Here is a 19,039-nt window from a genome sequence, read left to right as displayed (position 1 = left end):
TAAAAATCTGTTAAATAAACAGAGAAACTAATTTTTTACCCTGTCAGAGATTTTCACATTACACTGAGAATCGGATGAATTGGGAGAAGGACAGTTTTGTTTGGCTCCATGAGGGGAGTTAACACCTCCCAGTTCCCTAAAAAAATAGAGAGAAAAATTCAGAAGGTGGCCGACATATTTCTTACTCCATGTAAGCTTTTAGGAGAAGCCCACCTGTGCGTCATTAGGCCCGATCCTCTTAAATGAGCAGAGGCAGTGGGGTCTTGGTTCAGATGCCTCCGTAAGGCAATCTTGGCAGGTGAGAAGCGAGTGTAATCAGGCTGGGAGGAGCTCTGCTGCCTCTGTCGTGCCTCGGAGGCGGCGGCCACCGCGTCGTGGTCCGGAGAGATGGGAAGATAGCGAGAAAGCTCTGCTTTTGCGTTAGCCCGGTCGAAACACGGCGAGCCTGTCCCGTTGACCGAAAGCTCTGGGCCGATGCCGTTCAGTGCTGGGGCCGACGACAGGCCGAGCCTAGAAGAGTCCATGTCGGTGGAGCCTCGTGAATCCAGACTCTTCCTGTAGGGGGAGCTATCACGAGGGCTGTAGGATTTGAGCTGCAGCAGCTCCTGTTGCCTTTGACTCTTTTCCAGCTCAACGATGCTAATCTGGAAACAAACAGCAGGGGGAACCATTAGGAAGGACAACATGCATTCATCAACAGCCATACACTCAGAAATTACAGCTAAGGTAAAAAGAAAAAAAAAGAAAGAAAGAAAAGTCATGTAGAGACTTGTTTTCACAGAAATGTGAAAATTAAAAACAGAAGCTGAAGAATATTAAATATTCATAATGTTTATTATCCTGCAATCACCATTTCATTGAATGCAAATATAGGATGAGTAAACATTGCTATTTAAAGTGTGCATTAAAATGTTTAATTACCTGCTCATCTGAAATTTATTGTAAATTTAAATGTTTTTAGAAAATCTATTAAGGGGTTAGCAACAAATGTACATTCATGTCAGGTTTTAATGTGTAGTCTATTTAACATCTTAGCAGCGCACAGAGCAGTGGTTGCTTTAGAACTCTATGTGCTTTTCCCAATCAAATATAAATGAATGCATAAATGAATAAATGATATTTTCTGTCCAAACAGGCAAATTAGGTTGAAATGTTAAAGATGAAAACAATAACACTGTTTGCCGAGATCTACATATGGCTGAAAAACTGTCATTATAAAAGCTGACAGTCTAACCAAGTGTGACTTTCAACATCTTTGTTTAGGTTGTGTTCAAACATAACACACAGCTTAAAAAGTTATTTTTCTGGACTAAAAACGTAGAATGACGGGAGGGTTTGAGAAGGACGGTGAAGCAGGGAGTCATTCTATCGGCTGAAAATGAAGTCCAAATATTGAGGTGTGGCGTTTACCTGCAACTCCAAGCAGTGCTTCTGTTTCTCAGAAATCTGTCTGCGCAGTGCCTGCTTCTCCTTCAACAAACTCTCCAAACACAGAGATCCCCAATCTAGCTTCAGCTCCTCACATCGAGACTTGAGCTGAAAGTAACAAGCACAACAGAGTTTTCCTCTGATATATTGGGAGCCAGCACCTGCAACTTAATGGAGGTTAAAACAAGGTTAACAGGCTCTGAGGTCTCACCAGAAGCAGACTGTGGTCCCTCAGGAAAACCATTTCTCTTTCAAGCTGCTTAGTTTGTTCTTTTAGCTGACGGTTGTGGGCTGATATCTCCTTCTGAGCCTGGATGAGGTCCTCCACAGTCAGAGCTTTGACTCCAAGCTATTCACAAACAGATTAAGAAAAAAATATATAATTCATACTGCATTAGTTTCAAGCACAAGTCTTCCTCCTGAAACAGCTGGAGCAAAGAGGGGTATTCCTTCTAGGTATTCTAGGATGTTTCAGTCCATTAGTCCAAACACCCTTAAATGTGAATTCCCCATTGTCTTTCTCACTATAACTTAGGGCTACAATTAAGGATTATTCAGCAAATGGGTTTTTATCTTTTGAATCTGTATACTCCACTTAACCATTAATGGGTTACTAAATTAGTTGAACATAATTTCAATAATTGATTAATCATGATTAATCGTTTCAGTCCTACTATGAATGAAAGTCATTTGTTTAATAATGAAGCTTGTCAAAATAATAATCAAACCAAGGTCTCCCAAAGGGTTTAAAGGAATTCTGTTTTTTAGGCGAGTTAAAGGCCTTGCTGAAGACATGTCATAGATAAAACAATTTAATACATCTTTGTTGGAAACATTACCAATTAGAAAGTACAGGGAAGGAAGTAAAAATTGATTATTAGTGAGGACATCAAAATATTATGAGTTCAAATATGCCCATACCTCGTCTAGTTTGGTTTGGAAGAGTCCTTTAATCTTGTCCTTGTGAGACTGACACACCAAATGGAGCTGCTCTGCCTGTCCTGACAAATCCCTGTGTTTATCCTGGGAAGAGTGGAAGATGGAAACAAGCTTGAGGTCAAGTGGAATATCAACCTTTACACCAAAGTTAATGAGTCGAGGGAGATTCTTGTTGCCAGTGATAAAAACATGCAGAATGGCTCCAAGCATGACCAGTTACCTTCTCCAGCTCCAAAAGCTGCTGCAGATTGGAGCGATACTGAGGAGTCTTCATGTGAGCCATAAATTGGAGGTACTGGACTTTGATGTTATCTGGAAAACAAAGAGTTCAGAAAAAAATTATAAATTCATTATATTTTTGCAATTCGGTTCAGGAAAGTCACTCTCGTTGGACAGTTATTTGCTATTGTTTCGAAGGATCATTTTATAGAAAGCTATATTAAGAGAAACCATCTAAAAAAAAATAGCATGGGTCTAAAAGTGACCAGTATAAAAAAAGGTCAGAATAAACTTTTTCAAATCATAATGTATGTGTCATTATTAGCTTACCAAGTAGTTGTTGCAGACCCGGAGGAGTTGGGCTCATCAGCAGCTGACTGGGATTATAGTGCTGGACCTTGGGAGGTAGCTGATAGAAGGGAATCTGAGGTGGCCGGTATGCATCTATACACAAGGTAGAAGATTTGCAAATGAGCCTAATGTTATTTTATTGTTATTACAACTTTCATTAGTTAGTTGTTTTTTTTACTAAGGCAATATGCATCGCATGTTAAAGATGTGTGAGCCCACTGACCCTGAGGTGGTGCTGCAGAAAGGGTCTTAGCATGCAGCAGATCTAATGCGCTCTGATTCTTCTTATTCTTCTCAGCAGCAGGGGTGGCTTTCTTGGGTCGACCACGTTTCTTGTTGTTTAGCTTGCGACCTTTGGCCAGCAGCCGAGTTCTTCGGGGTTTGGGAGGGGGCTTGACCACGGTCACCAGTCTAGGACGCTCCTCCTCACCACCAGAGTCCTGCTGCTGCTGGACGCAGACCAAGATTTATGTTAGTTCTGCGATACTCATTCATGATTTACACATACAGTGTTTAGAGAAATTCCACAAATTTGTTATTAATGCAAATGTTTGACCATTTTTGCAGGATCTTTCTCATGCTTGAGGTCAAACACTGATGTTAGACAAGAAAGCTTGGCTTGTGGCCTCTGATCTTATTCATTCCAAAATGGAAAATGGTAGCTACCAAACCCAGACTTGTCCAAGAGATTGACAGAGAGGTATGACAGGCATAATAAAAATGGGTCCTGGTCTTACCTTATTTTGCTCCTTAGGTTTTGTGGGGGTGGTGTTATTGCTTTTGCTGTCCTTTGTGTCCTTTTGTTGACGTCGTCTAGCTGCCTCTTGCTCCTCCTAACAGAAAGTAAAAACAATGTATTCTTTAATAAAAACAAAATACTGCAAATACAGAAACAACTCAAATATTCTGGTCCAACTCACCCTGAGTTTAGGATTCTTTAGACTGGCAAAATAGTTTTCAAGCTGAAACACATGGCAGATATAGAAATTAGATAAATATGTAGTCACTACTTATACGGGTATTAATTTCATGCAATATTGGTGTTTCTATTCAATTCAATTTATTTATAGAGCGCCAATTCATAATACATTGTCTCCAGGGACTCTACAAAAACAGTCCTTTCAGTTTAATCCTCCATACATTTTAATTGATCTAACTCAAATAGTTCAGTTCATTATTTGAATTAATTTTAAAAAGTTTTCTGTCTAAGGAAACCAAGCAGATTGCATCGAGTCATTGACTTGCAGCATTCACTCCTCTTGGACTAGCGCATAGCTACAGCGCTTGTTTTGTGTCGCTGACTTTACAGCAATCCCTCATTCTGAGCAAGCATTTAGCGACAGTGGAGAGGAAAAACTCCCCTTTAACAGGGAGAAACCTCTAGCAGAACCTGGCTCAGTATGAGCGGCCATCTGCCATGGCCGACTGGGGGTTTGAGAGGACAGAGTAGATACAACACAAAAAAACAGAAGTACTGATCCAGGAGTACAGTCTATGTTGATGAAAAGTAAACAGTTAATTGGAGAAGAATGTTTAGTTGTTGGGAGCATTATCTCAGCTGATGTTCTCCTCCAGGAAGGTACCACAGCCAAACAGAAGGCCGGAGCAGATGTAGCTTCTATTGAGAGAGAAAAAAAACTGAGAGAAAAAAATCAAGTTAAACAGTTGAAATAACATCAAATAATAAAAGCAAGTGAGAGAGTAGAAGAAGAAGAAAGTAGCAAAGTGAGGAAAAGTGGTTAGTTTGTCCTTCAGCAGCCTAAGCCTATAGCAGTGTAGCTACAGAAATAGCTCAGGATAACCTAATGAGGCATGAAAGACGCAGGGAGAACCGTCTATACAGAATGTATTTCTCTTTGCCAAATGGGGGTCAGAGGGACAATGTGGTCTATCGGTGTTTCTATTAGCCTTTAAAAAAATTTAACAATTGTCTCATAATTTGAAGCCACGTCACAGAGGGACACATGAGCCAATAAAAATAAAATGCTAGTAACAACAGCTTTTTCCACCCTCTACTAGGCTTTAACAAGTTGCTGAAATGGCAAACAGACGGCTTTCTGATCAGCAATAATCTGTGAAAACCATTGTGTCTTTAACTGCTTTCATTCTCAGGAGCGGTGACTGAATAACACAAGATGGCAAGATAATAACACTGTGTTGGGCTCAGTCCATTCTTTGGCTCTAATGTATTACGCACTACTCCAATATTCAGTGTTCAATATCTATTTTTCTGTCCTGCAATTAAAGGAAAAAGATAGCTTTAGGTGCTTACTATAGTGCGGTCTATGGTATGAAGGTAGTAGGAAACCGGCTTTCCAGTCCACGACACTGAGCCCCTCAATGGAGAGAGTTCCACCACGCGCATTATTGTGCCAATATCTACAACACAGAAGCAAAAACATGTAACCAAAAACAGAAATAGAACAATGCTGAACAAGTGTTAAATGCTGAAATCTTACCGCTCAAGTTTCGACTGTTGATTCGAAAATTTAAAGGTGCAAAGGGTTTAGAGGACACAATTTTGCCTCCTGGAAAGAAAGGAGAAAAAAATGCAACTATAATAAATATGTGCATTTAATTAAATAAATAACCTGTATGTAGCGTCGGAGACACAAAATAGAAATTAGTGATCAGGAAACAGAGTTCAGACAGCATTTCAACAACGCTGAAACACAGAAGGTTTTAGTAAAATAAACTATGGTTACAAAATTTTTCCAACACCCTCCGTTGTTTTAATTTAGATAGCCAACATTTACTAAAGATACGTCTTTATTCCTTTGCCTTTTTGAACTATATGGAACACAAATAATGTTGCATATTACGAATGCTGGACAGAAACATTTCACTGCTTAACACTGAACTCTTCAGGAAATAATAATTGTAAAAACTAAAGATTAATATTTAGCTTGTAAATGTAAATTCAGCAGCCAAATTCAAATCCTCGTTATTTATCACTAGATATTTATAGATGGAACCACAGATGGATATAAAGATTGGTCAATAGAGTTGACTTGCAGAAATAAACAAAAATATTTATAAATAAAGATTCCAGATTTTTGCTTCAAGGTTGTTTAGCACATGTTCAGCTTTATAAAAACAGAACTTAGTTTTAAGGGTAGAGCAAATTTCTTTAGTAAAAAAACACTTGGACTTAAGTGAATGAATTGTTTTGATATTCTAAACAGATTCAACTGAGTCGCAGAGTTGCAAAAGCAGTGGAACATTCAAACTATTAAGTAAAGTATAAGCACAAAATCAGATATACGGTTGCTATATTGTTTGCTGAGGGGAACGTTATCACATTTTTGTCTCTAGAGCTGCTCTCCCAGTTTACAGCTGTGCTTGAACATAAAAATATCTATGAGTATAATGTATACATGAAGATAACAATGTCATATAGATATGTAATATCTATATAACTTATAGATATTACACCCATGCATTTCACTTTATGTATAGTTATGGAGTCAATAAAGTATCTATTGATACATAAATCTGTTGAATAACTCCTGCCCAATTGAAGAAAGTCAGCCCAGATTTATTTTTTTAAATCAACAGCTCCCAATAGAGAACGGACTTCAAAACCACTTGTTGTAAAATAAATGAACTTACCCTTCTTCAAATCGTTCTAATCTGCTTTCAAAATTCTTTTTTAACCACAAGAATCAAAACGTTGGAGATCTGATCCACCACAATATCTCACTTTGTCTTTTCTCTTGTTCGCCAGCATTTTTAGCAAAAGTCTCTGATGTCTATTGAACAAAAACTACAAAACAGACCTCTTTGGCTGTGACTACATCTTAGCCTCTGAAAACTGACAGGTCTGATACTTTCATGACTCGATCGCAAATGTAGAGGTTGTCGATGTAGCGGAGTCAGGCTGTCTTCATCTGACTGTACCGTCCCGCACTGAGCTAAGTAATATCTTTTTGGCTGTCAGTCGGTAATTTAAGTACAATAGCACGGATTTTCACGAAATAAATGTTGAAAAAAAGTTGATTTTGGAAGCCCTGGCTCATCATTGTCCGCAAAGGGTTCATTGAGAACTTACCTTCCTTCATGTTTGCAAAGCGCTCCTTCAGCTGGTGATCTACTTCTGGACCAAAGGCAAAGTTATTCACAAAAATAATACTGGAAAACAGACAGAGAAGTGCATATTTTAGAATTTTGGTCCAAACAAAGAAAAGTTAAAACAAACATTCATGGAAGACATTTTAGAAAATAATAATGGAGCATCATTTTGTACACAGATGAGAGTAACTAAAAAAACTGTGTTGATTTCCCCATATTAATAGACACTGTTAAATACAGCTATTTGTCACAGTGGTAAAGGGATCTAAATAACCACAAAAAAGAGAAGAAGATAAAACAACAAGCTTACATGTTATTACAAAAATCTACAACTGTTTCAAATATAAATCATGATCACTCCAGCTCGTCTACATGTATGTAAACAAAAATAGTAAACGAGATTTAATTACATAAATTACAAATAAATACAATGACCAGAATCTGAACACTAACCCTAACTTTTACACACTCAAAAATGAATGAGTTAGACTTCCTTGTAAAGTGAATAGGAGTCTCCACTGCTGAATTATTAATATTTTTATTGAACATAAAAAGTGTCTGTGAGCAACCCCGTATGGAGCTTTACCTTGTGGTGGCTATCCTTTCTTTCCATTCTTCAGATAAAAAATCGCCTCTTTCCAGCTGAAAAAATACAATATTAAAAAACCTGAATACATATTGGAAATAAAAAAAAAATTAAATCTGTGAAGTAAAACAAATAGCATAGAACTTACTGTGTACTCCCCATGCTTCTTCCCATACCATCTCATCCACTTTTTAAACTCTTTATCCATGGTCTGAGAAAAGAAACAATCTCTGAATCATTAAAAATAATAGATTACAGACAGAAAACAAGATTCTTTTATTAATATTCCGTAAACTAAATTCAGTCAAATTGCTACTAAAAAGATGCTGGTCATTGAACAACTTTTACAACAATTAGGAGGTGGCTCTCTCCAGAAACACTTTGTTCTGGCCACAGTCAAAAGAAAAACCTTCCACAAAAGAGGGAAACCAAACATGGTCATTGCTAAAGAAACTGCCAAGTGTTGACTCAGAGGCCCATCGTTGTGTCACTGTAATAGTCTCATCCAGTCTTTTAATAGCACAAATCACTATTTTTCAGAGACTAGCTGTAAACACTCACAGTAATATCACTATTTTAATTCATTAACAGTTTAAACAAGAGTGTTTGCAAAAGCTTCACAACACCAATCAGCTGATGTCTCATCTGCACCAGAAAAGAGGAGTTATGCAAACAGTTTATAGCAAGACTTAACACCACTTGTTGATGAGAAAAAAACAAACAGAGTTGAAGAACCTATTTGGAAATGACCTTTATAGACTGAGGGAATAGTATTGACTGCGAGCAGCGCAGCTGTATGCGGCACATTGACCTACTTAAAATCCATGATGGGTAACATCGAAATAAACTGCAGGAAGAGAGAATATGGTGATATTGTGTTATTCTGACACTAATCCAAACTGTTCTTCTTGTTAAAGCACAATGTATTTTCTTTTCTCTTAAATTAGACAAAAGAGATATTTATACATGACTCCCACAGAACTTTTATTAGCTGCTTGTCTTCATAAACCTTCCACTGGCTCTTGACAAAACCGGTGCAGAGTAGAGAATATTGAAACAATTTGTTGATCTGTGCTGGAGCCAGAGTTTGAGGTGGACTGTTGTTCTGAGTACCACAAATCCTCTTCAGATGAAAGCAAATTTATACTTTTTTTATTTGGAAATCACAGTCTCTGAGTCTGGAGGAAGAATAGAGGCGCAGAATACAATCTGCTTGAGGTACAATGTGACATTTCCGGTCAGTGATGATATGAGGAGCCATTTTATCTGGTGTTGGTCCACTAAATTCTTTTAAGCCCAAAATTAGAGCAACAGTCTACCAGGAAGTTTCAGAACATTTCATGATTCCACGCCACGCAGCAGCACTGAGGCAGGAATTCATGCAAAAAGGATTCTGGATGTTCTGTAGTAAAAATCTAGTTCTTATTGGTTTGCTGCAATATTCAAATTATCTGAGTGAATTTTGAGTTTTCATTAGCTGCAAGACGTAATCTTGAAAATGAAATTAACTAAACATTTGAAATATATTTCTTTATATGTAATGAATCTTGATAACAGGAGTTTCACTTTTTGAATTAAATTTCTTAAATTAATTTATTCAAAACAGTAATCTTCTTCCCCCCCCTATTTGAAAAGCTATATGAACAGAGTGCTAATTACACAGTTACCTCTGCATAGCTAGCTGGAATGTCTGCTTTCTCTACTCCATAGTAGTGTTTACAGTTTGTTGCTGCTGCAACCTGCAGCACCACCTGCCCCACTCCTGTAAACAAGACGAATCAATGCTTAATCAAATGTTCTAAAAGTTTGAAATCAGTGTACTCGCTAGGAATGAAGCATTATGTAAAGCTCTAAACCAACCACTGCCAAGGTCAACGAATGTGTCTTCTTCCATCATTTCCATCTCATCGATGATCTGAGCCACCAGGTCGAAGGAGGTCTCTCCATACACCTCAGGGGAGAAGGGTTCGTAGTTGTTCAGCTTCTCGGGGTCGGTCACTGAGTGGTTGTACACCTGCTGTAGGATATGTCTCAGGAGCCCGTTGGAAGGACGCTTGTTTAGCTTCATGGGCTGGGTAGTCCCCTTCCACTGCAACCAGATTTTTTATCAATTAACTTGCCACAGATCAGATTGGAGAATATTTCACTGCCTAAAAATACGACACGTGTTGAAACTATATGAACAAAACTAAAGACAAAGTGACAAAAAACACTAAGGAGTCATTGCTTTGATATTTTGTTTGAAGTCTTGAAACTCGAATATTAACGGGGGGAGGGGGAATTTATCAGATAACACTCAGGTACAACTGAGATTGAAAGAAGTGATAACACACAGACACGATATTCCCCACCTGCTTGTGACTAATACTTTCACTCCACCTACAGAGTAGTGAGAAAGTTTCCACATGTAGACTCACCAGCTGGTGGATGCTGTCAATGGCCCTGTTGTACTTGTCACAAAGTCTCTGCATGCTCTCAAAGCTGCAAGCAAGACAACATGGGTAGCATGATCATCATATGATGGCGGGATTACAAAGTTTACATCAGCTTCTCTTCTCTGTAGGTAGCATGACTGTTTGGTATTTAATGCTTATATCAAGGGTTTAGTTTATTTCACATCAATGTAAATTTTGAAAGTGATGCAACCCAAGACTTACCTCTTGGTGTCATAATCGATGAGAACATAATTTTCCATTGCAAGTTTGAGGTCAGGGATTTCCTCACACACCCACCTAGAAAAAAAAAAAAAAAAAAAACACCCACACACACGATTATCACTAAATTGATCGTGACACTTGAGTTGATCAGGAGAATGTGGGAGTGTTCAGTGAGTGGGTGGGGGGACTTATGGTGATGTCACTTACCGAATGGTCTCGATGATTTCGTGAGCAGCATCGTGGTGTTTATCCTGAAAGAGAGGCGACAAGGCATAATGAAACCTCGAACATGACACATCGCTCTATTTGAGATATCAAATTTAATTGGATCACAAATGACCAACGTCAAAATGAGCAGAAAATAATTAAAAGTTCAAGAAAACAACAGTCCAAACAAAAATAAGGGTATTAATTATACAAAACATGGGATGTTGATTATAGTATTTTGCAACTAGAGTGAAATGCCCACAACATCTATTATGTCTGATTCATCCTCTCATTACAGAAACTCGAAGCAGAAAACACAGCCACCTCAGACATAAATAAAAAGTTACTGAGGACAGATTTGATTTCTCAGGAACGTTTTGTTTTACCGAAATCGAGGTTCTGAGTTATAAACGCTGCGTGACCGCACAAAACAAAACTTAAAGCTGCATAAACAATGTCTCAGAAAACCAAAGCTGAGCATTTTCCAGACTCAATATCAGCGAGGTGTTGAGTCAAAGGAAGAACAAAAGCTGTAAGAACCTTCAAAAAAAGAAAAAGAAAAGAAAATGAAAGGCACGTTAGCCATTCATTTAGCAGATAACTGGAGGGAATGCAAAGTTACCGTTTTGGCCATTCAAAGAGTCCAAATCTGTCCGAAACACCAGATCACCAGAACCAGATAGGCAAAGTTTCCTCTCCGGTCAGTCAGAATCAGTCAGTACTATGAATATGACACTTGGAACTATTAATCCACACCTTTCCATCTCTTTTCTTTCTTTACTATTACACATTGTCCCCACCAGACCCTGTGAGTTTTGGCATCTCGCCCACTAAAAATATATATCAGATGTGGGCATTAAAGGCAGCTTGAGTGCATCCAGATGGCCAAATATATTATCAGTATGCACTGCAGCATCTGAACTCCTGCCAAATATCACATCCAAGCAGTACTCTGGGATAGAAATATTGCACAGATGGATGTTGCAGAGACGACTGCATTCAGGATATTGTACAGCATTATTATACAACACACACTAAATTGCCTCACGCAGTGGAGAGAGGTGTTAACACACATCTTGTATTTAAATGGAACAGAGTTGATTCAACACAGTGGGGCCCCCAGAACATTGTATTCTTACATTTATTTATTTATTGGGTTCTACATTTCTGTCTTCATTGAAGGAGGTGACTGTATAATTTATATAACCTGGAACCACAATGCTCATTGACATAACTCAGCGGTGCCCAAAGTCAGTCCTTGAGGGCAGGCATCCTGCACATTTTAGTTCTTTCCCTTGTGGTACCAACAACCTTTTCAGCATGTCGGTATTCTTCATAGGCCTCCTAATGAGCCATCATTGGATCCAGGTGCGTTAAACCAGGGAGAGAACTACAACACGCAGGATGCCGGCCCTCGAGGACTGACTTTGGATACCCCTGACATAACTGAACTAAATGCTGGCTTCACAGTTTAAATTAGAAATGTTAAATATAAATGAGAAATGAGTGCCATTAAGATGATGACAAGAATTAAGGATCTTGTTGAGGGTTTACAATTTGAAACAGAACTGCATGAAGTGCATTTTCCACCCCATGTCAGACTCTGTTTGGGCCATTTCACTTTCCTGCTCTGGGATGCCTCCACCATAATTATTTCTCTTTTAACTGTTCCACTTAAGAATGACCAGCAGCGCCCTCTTCTGGATGGTGGCCACACTACAACACTAAATGAAGGTCTGTTTAAACCGAAGATATTACCCTAACTGGACTAATTTTGATCTAATTAGCCAATATTTGACAATCAGTTGCTTTGTTTGCATCCCTAATTTAAATGCAGAATTTTAATATTTATAGATATCCATTACTGGCACAGCAGTGTTTTCTTTAGATGTTGCATGAGGCCCTTCAGTTCCCCACCCAAAACCAGATGGGCCAGAAGCCAACTGCAAGGAAGCATCACCAAACACACAGATGTGGATGTGTAGGGGAAAAAACGGGATGAAACCAGATGAACCAGATCAATCACTTAATTAAAGCATTTTTACATGGGCTTGGTTCTAACACCAAGCTCATTCTCCATTCTCTTATTCTCCAACAGTCAGAGCAAGCGACATGCATATCAAAACACAGTCAGCAATGTGTTCATGCTCTGTGGGTGAGATAACGAATCTCAACTACTGTGGGTGGAACATGTTTTTAAAGAGACGGTACTATAGTTAGCTGCAACAAAATCAAGACGAAAACCTCACCAGGAAATTTGATAGGAGCAAACACTTTATACAGATATTGGTGCAAGCCTTTTTGTTCTATGAACACAGCAGAGCAGGAGCAGTTGCACATCGTCCTCCCTGCAGTTCTGACCATATGGACACGTGAGGAGGGAGAGAGAGGAAAGAGGAAGTGTTTTCCTTTGAAAACAGGAGGAGAGCACCGTATGGCTTCAGAACTCCACATGAATCAGCTGCTTCTAATTCAACTCATGACAACTAGTCCCGATATAAAACAGATCAGAAATATATAAAATTCCTGACATTCTCGGCTCCATGAGACACAAGAGCGTGCATGCAGTGAACATGGAGGCGGAAAATGTGAGTGACTCAGTAACCCAAGAAAACTCATTTGGTGCATATTTTGATAACGAAATAAACGGACTGACTGAGGAAACTGAAAGAACTAGATTGACGAGGTAGACTACAGTGTGGGCGGAGAGAAAGGAACTACAAAGAGACCCTACTCAGGCATTCGGAGAAGTTCAGCGCTTTCAGTCAACACAGAGCGTCTCACCATAGTTACTATAAATGTGCACTCACACCACTAAAAAACACCACAAAACTGTTCCCAGCTTTGCTTTCCGTTTCTACTGAATGAGCGAATTGCTCCAGCTACTGACATGCAGACAGCTACTTAGAAATACTACAGAGAGGGAAAAAAAACTCTTTCACGGCAAAAATAAATAGCAAATAGAAACTGGCAGGTTATAAATCAACAGAGCGCAAAGAATATGGAATAAAACACAAAAGTGAGCTGTTCCTTATCATGAGCTCTAAAAGCTGAAAACAGTCTTAGCTAGTCTCCACAGTCATATGTTTTAACTCCAACTAATTTTAAAATTCATAACCTATTTTGTAGTTCATGATGAGTGCACACTGCTTTTGTTGGTCTATTTAAGTTTTCATAATAATTGATTTTTACAAGAATAGCAAAAAAGCATGTGAAATTGCAAGTGTATTGGCAGCTACTTGCAGCTCTTAGTGTGTGTTTACACTAAATCTGATCTGATTTTCTTTATGTTTTTTCTGTACATGATTACCCTGGAACACATAGAAATGTGGTAATAAATACTAAAAAGACTTGAATTACTCAAACAAGCTTTATTATGAAGTGAAACATAACTGGGCAGTGAAACATAAAAAATTAAAGACAGTAATATCACAGCTTAAATATACCATGAGTAAAATATTCCACAGGTTTTGGTTTTAAACGATTCGTAAATGTATAAGCCCGCCTCTACTTCAGTGTATTGTATACACTGAAGAGATGCTCTTTCAGTGTATTTCTTTATACACTGAAAGAGCATCTCTTTATAACCAAGGAATGGATACAGAATAAATGAATTGAGGCAAATGTAAACCTTTTTTGTACAAGCACTATCCAAATTGATGTGTCTTTCTTTGTGGTTCTCCCAAAAAAAAAAAACTTTTAGGTAAATGAAAGAGTCAGTTAGTGAGATTAAAAACTTTTTGTAAAAATTGTTGATGAAAAACATTTTTACACCTGGAAGTGAAAAAATAAAAGAGATCAACTGTACATAATTTCTCTCTTTTTTATAGCCTCTGATTAAACACCAAATTTTACTGCTTCAGTTTAATAAACAAACAATTAAGTTTAGATTTGTCAGTCAGCAACACAAACACAATCTGTGCACCGTTCAGGTCAGTTGTGGTTTAACAAGCAGAGATAATATTCAAATTGCATTTCAAAACAATTAATTTCAGTAGAAAACAACTTAATTTGCTGTTTCTTTTGGTCCAGAGTTATAAATCTCAAACTGACGACGATTATGATTAACAGATGAGTTCCATTCAAACACAAATAAGTGATTAATTTTTATTCAAAATATGATTTATTTGAATTTTTGCAAAGTGTTGCTTACCATCCAGTTGTGCTACTTTGGTGGTGCAATGAGGCAGCTTAACTCATAAGAGAGATGATGACTCAAGTTTGAGACTTTGATTTGTGTCACAAAAATAAGAGAGTTCAGACGCACCTTAGATCTGTGTCCTTTAGACTGTGGACTCCAGGTCCAGGACTCTAGTCTTAGTAACAGAGTCTATCTCATGTGATGAAGAATGAAAGGAAGCAACAGACAACATCTGCTGCACAGGTTTTACAGTGCAAGGATGTCCTTCATCTTATTTTCAGAGAAGTGTTTGTGCTTGTCAGACTCTACAGTCTACAGCGTTAGATCCATTGCCAAAAAGACCTTTTTTGTCGCCTGTCATCATTGCTATAAATATTTGAAGATATAAACTTAAAATTTTACAGCAGTATCACTCATCCACAACTCTAAACTTTTATCAAAATCAATTATGGCTTTGACAGACACAGTTTCAGTCATGTTTCTGAACTCCAATCCATCTTTTTTGCTTCATCCAACTTTCTACGCAGAACATGTTGCCTCTCTTAAACTTAAAAGTGCAACTTTAATCAAAAATTGGTGTCTTCTTCTAACACTGTGTGTGTACTTCTCTCTCTTCAAAAGGATTAACCCATAGCACAGTTGAGTGGGCGGATGCCCCTTTGAGTGTATGCACTCAAAGTTCTCCAGCTTTCAACCTAATTTTTAGATGCACTTCAAAGAAAACAGTTTCAAAAGAGGCAAAAAGAAACGTGCACTCTTTTTTGTTGCACCCAGCAAATCTAAAGTTAGAAATACTAGCAGCTTTTCTGTAGGAGGAACAGAGCTCAGGTTTCATCCAGAGTGCAGTCAGGCTGAGCCCGTCGCTTGTGCTGACCCACTGACCCACTTTCTGTCTCCTGATCCAGAACATTGCCAAGGAGAGCAAGAAAAGACGGAGAGCACAAAATCAGAATACAAGAAAAGGTAAAAAAAAAAAAAGATGCAACGTTCATAAAAACTACAAACTGGCGGAACCGAAGAGCCACAGAATGGATCGGAAACGGGACAGTTTTGAGGCCTGGCATAGCTGCTACAGCTAAGCGCTAACAGCTCGGAGTTCCCAGCTTCCCGCTCAATACTGCCCGCCTCTACTACGCAAAACATCCGCCAAACATAAAACCTGCATGCACACACAAACCTTTATACAGCTACTAATGACATCTACACACCAGTTATACTATATGCATCGTACCGCATGTAACATTTACTCTTACAGCATCAAGCCAGGCGGCTAAAAAGCAGCATGAACTATAGGCTTTCTTGAAAAAATTGCTTTGTATAGAAGATATAAACCTTCGAGTTCAGAATTTGTAAGTGGTATGCAAAGGCATGAAAATGACTGTGTGCAGCAGAAAGAGAAGCAGTAGGGGGAGGTCACCTGCTAAAACGAAGACAGCACACAGCAACACCAGCAGCGGGCTGCTGCTAAAAATAAACACTGTCTGACAAGCCAGAGACAAAAAGACCAGAAGACCCTCCCCTCTCCCTCCCAGCTGTGGCGCTGACTGATGCATGTTCAACTCCGCCTGTGCACGCAACACAGAGCAAACTCTTTAGTCAATCTCCTGTCAAATCAGAGTGACGCACAGTGGGCACAGGGGCTTCATGCCACACACCGTTTCCCTTTGTAACTCAGCGGCCCACAAGAACAAATGACTGAAGCTGGCTTACACCCGACTACTACTCCGACTCAAAACAACCAAACAGTAGCGTAAATATGCACAAACTAAGCCAGAGCTTTTCTCGCACCTCTTCAGAGAAAAGCAACGTGCTTACAATGATGAGGAAGTCAACTGACCTCGAACGGTTAGTTTCACACTTTGAATATAGAATTAAAAGTATGTCAAAAAAAAAGTGCATAAATATTTCAGTGAAGGTGAGTGGCCAATGAACAATGTAGCGTGTGTTTAACAGCACTGAGACACCAGTGTCTCTTTTAGATGTTGTTTGAGGCCTCTTAATGCCTCCACCCAAAACCATCTGGAAGAGGAGCTGCAACACTTCGGAGGAGGTGGACTTCATATGGAAGACTTTACAAATACACACATGGTGTGATGGAGCGAACACAAAAACAAGGGTTAAATTGGACAAACAGATCTGGACTTGGTTCTAACCATGCGCCTTATTCTCCAACAATCAGAGCAAGTGCATTAAAAGCCAGTCAGCAATGTGTTTGTTGTCTGTGAGAGAGTAAGATAATTAGTCTTAAATTAAGTGTGTGTGGAACATGTTTTTACTAAAGAGGCTCTTTAGTTAACAGCAATCAATTTAATTGAAGAAAACCTAACAAGTAAGTTTGATTGGAACAAACACCACAGAATCGGTGTTTCTTATCGGAACAAGCCTTTGCCTTCTAATAATATAGCACAGACCTGACCATATGAACAACGGAGGAGGGCGCAGAGAGTGAGCGCGGGAGTGTTTTCCTCTAAAAACAGGAGGCAATCACTGTATGAATCAACTCCATGTTCAAGAATCCCATTAAAAAAAAAAATCAGCTGTTTCTAATTTGATCCATGGCAACTAGTCTCCATGTAAACAGCTATCACGCAGATCGGAAAAGACATTATATTCCTGACATTCCTGGATTTTGAGTTCATCCTTAAAACACGGGACTGTGCAAGTTGACTAAAGTGGAGGCAGCAAACGCTAATGACTCAGTAAAAAAATAAAATAAAAAAGTAACTCATTCGGTGCATATTTTGATCACAAAACGGACTGTCGAAACTGAAAGAACTTGATTGACTAGATAGACTACGCTGTGGGTGGAGAGAGATAAACTACAAAGAGATCCAGGCATTCAGAGAAACTCAGCGCTGGATGTCTCATCATACTTACTATAAATCTGAACTTGAGCCACTAAAAATGCAACTGTTGCCAGCTTCTTTTCCGCTTCTGTTGAAAGAGTGAGCTGCTACCAGCTCCTGACATACAGACACCTACATGGAAGCCCAGCTGAGACGAAAGACTGTGTTTGTCTAGCATAACAAGAGCTGAATGAGAAGAGCTAGATAAGACATCAACTGTTCACTGAGTTTAAAATATAAAACAAGTGAGTAGTTCTTAGTCATAGCGATGTTACTAAATTGCACTAAAAGAATATGACAGCAGCAATAACATAAATAAGATAAATCAATATCAGAGCATATGATTGATGAGTGTACACATACACTCATCAAAACAATCATTCGTTTGATGTTTTGCTGACTAGGCAGGAAGTTGTTTTGACCAAAACCAGAAGTCAGGGGCGAAAATTTAATTTTTCTATGCATTAAGTACAACAAGATCTATGCTGGTTCTACAATTCAAACAACATGGAAAAGAGAAACTAATGTTTGAAATACTTATATCCGTTCATGCAACGAGTAAAAACGCATAGGAAGAGGAAAACCAGATGAGAGTTAAATGATCTTGGACAGGAACAACACCCTGGTTCGATCATTTTAGACAATATTTTTATCTGACAGTGTTCAACTTAATGTCACCGGTTACTACACCCAAATAACCTCCTTACTAAACCGAAACTACAATTACATTTCCTACAGCATAGAGTGTCAAATGTTTTATTTTCAAAAATCTAACGGCAAACGGGAGAAAAACAATCTGCAACTGTCAGACCAGTGTGACCCAAGTCCCCGGACGAGCTACATCTCCTTCTGTTACCCAGGATTAGCCAAGGGCTAACATAGCTAACAAAGACAACATCATGAGACTAAACATAAATGTGTCCCAACTCGGTGCTGAAGGGTATCACTTACGTATACTGGTAACGGCCAGGGATAACCAGCGGGTTCCGCTCCAACCGGCGATTTGAGCTTTAGCTCCAGCTTTTCTCCCATTCTCCACTCTGATAGAGAGCTAACTAGCTCCTGACTGCTCTGTTAGCCAGCTGCTCGATAAGCGAGCGACTCACAACGGGAACATTTTGTAAAGGAGGGGGGGGGGAACGGCGAAAACTTGAAAAATAAAAACGACCTCCACACTCGCTACGGGAAAAATACACACGCGATGCAGTCGGGTGTGTACAAGAATCCCGCTCGTTTTAATATTATTAATAAAACGCCTATTATGTGCTCACTGGCAGGAACATCTCGTCCGTTCCGCCGCCATCTTGCCCGGCATGAATAAATATGGCAGGAGGCCACTGGCACGAGAGGAGGACTGTGACGACTGCGCGTGAGCCGAAGCAACGAGCACGAGCGCCATACAACTGTTTCCGAACTGCGTGAGAGACGTGACATCACAACTATTTTCCAGATAAATAGTTTATTTGCGTGAAGCAGAAATATTTCACAATGTGTAATTTCCATTCACTTAAAGTAATAAAATCTGATCATTTAAAACATGCAACAAACTCGAAACAGGCTGCGAATTCCATCGAGTGAAAGTTTCTTTACACAT

The 19,039-nt window shown here is 39.0% G+C and overlaps 1 protein-coding gene across 4 annotated transcripts in view; it reads right to left on the bottom strand.

Moving 5' to 3' along the window:
• dot1l (DOT1-like histone H3K79 methyltransferase) overlaps positions 1–18,779 on the bottom strand; it is a 30,276-nt gene extending 11,497 nt beyond the window's left edge. Inside the window, exons 1-21 of one of the 4 annotated variants that reach the window (XM_028028540.1) lie at positions 18,397–18,779; positions 10,459–10,502; positions 10,252–10,326; positions 10,012–10,075; positions 9,455–9,683; positions 9,262–9,356; positions 7,743–7,805; positions 7,595–7,650; positions 6,989–7,068; positions 5,397–5,465; positions 5,210–5,316; positions 3,858–3,899; positions 3,675–3,770; positions 3,161–3,386; positions 2,917–3,030; positions 2,588–2,679; positions 2,350–2,451; positions 1,640–1,777; positions 1,411–1,536; positions 214–644; positions 40–136 (exon numbers count right to left, since the gene is read on the bottom strand). In XM_028028540.1, the coding sequence (XP_027884341.1) occupies positions 40–136; positions 214–644; positions 1,411–1,536; positions 1,640–1,777; positions 2,350–2,451; positions 2,588–2,679; positions 2,917–3,030; positions 3,161–3,386; positions 3,675–3,770; positions 3,858–3,899; positions 5,210–5,316; positions 5,397–5,465; positions 6,989–7,068; positions 7,595–7,650; positions 7,743–7,805; positions 9,262–9,356; positions 9,455–9,683; positions 10,012–10,075; positions 10,252–10,326; positions 10,459–10,502; positions 18,397–18,477 (2,427 nt within the window). In that variant the 5' untranslated portion in view covers positions 18,478–18,779. The remainder of the gene's footprint in view (positions 1–39; positions 137–213; positions 645–1,410; positions 1,537–1,639; positions 1,778–2,349; positions 2,452–2,587; positions 2,680–2,916; positions 3,031–3,160; positions 3,387–3,674; positions 3,771–3,857; positions 3,900–5,209; positions 5,317–5,396; positions 5,466–6,988; positions 7,069–7,594; positions 7,651–7,742; positions 7,806–9,261; positions 9,357–9,454; positions 9,684–10,011; positions 10,076–10,251; positions 10,327–10,458; positions 10,503–18,396) is intronic. The other 3 variants (XM_028028541.1, XM_028028542.1, XM_028028543.1) reach the window with 3 other exon arrangements.
• Between the last annotated feature and the right edge of the window lie 260 nt (positions 18,780–19,039).

Source organism: Xiphophorus couchianus, chromosome 9 (assembly GCF_001444195.1).
Source record: "Xiphophorus couchianus chromosome 9, X_couchianus-1.0, whole genome shotgun sequence".
Classification (NCBI taxonomy): Eukaryota; Metazoa; Chordata; class Actinopteri; order Cyprinodontiformes; family Poeciliidae; genus Xiphophorus; species Xiphophorus couchianus.
Note: the sequence above shows the minus strand (reverse complement) of the source record. Positions and strands in the feature narration are given on the sequence as shown.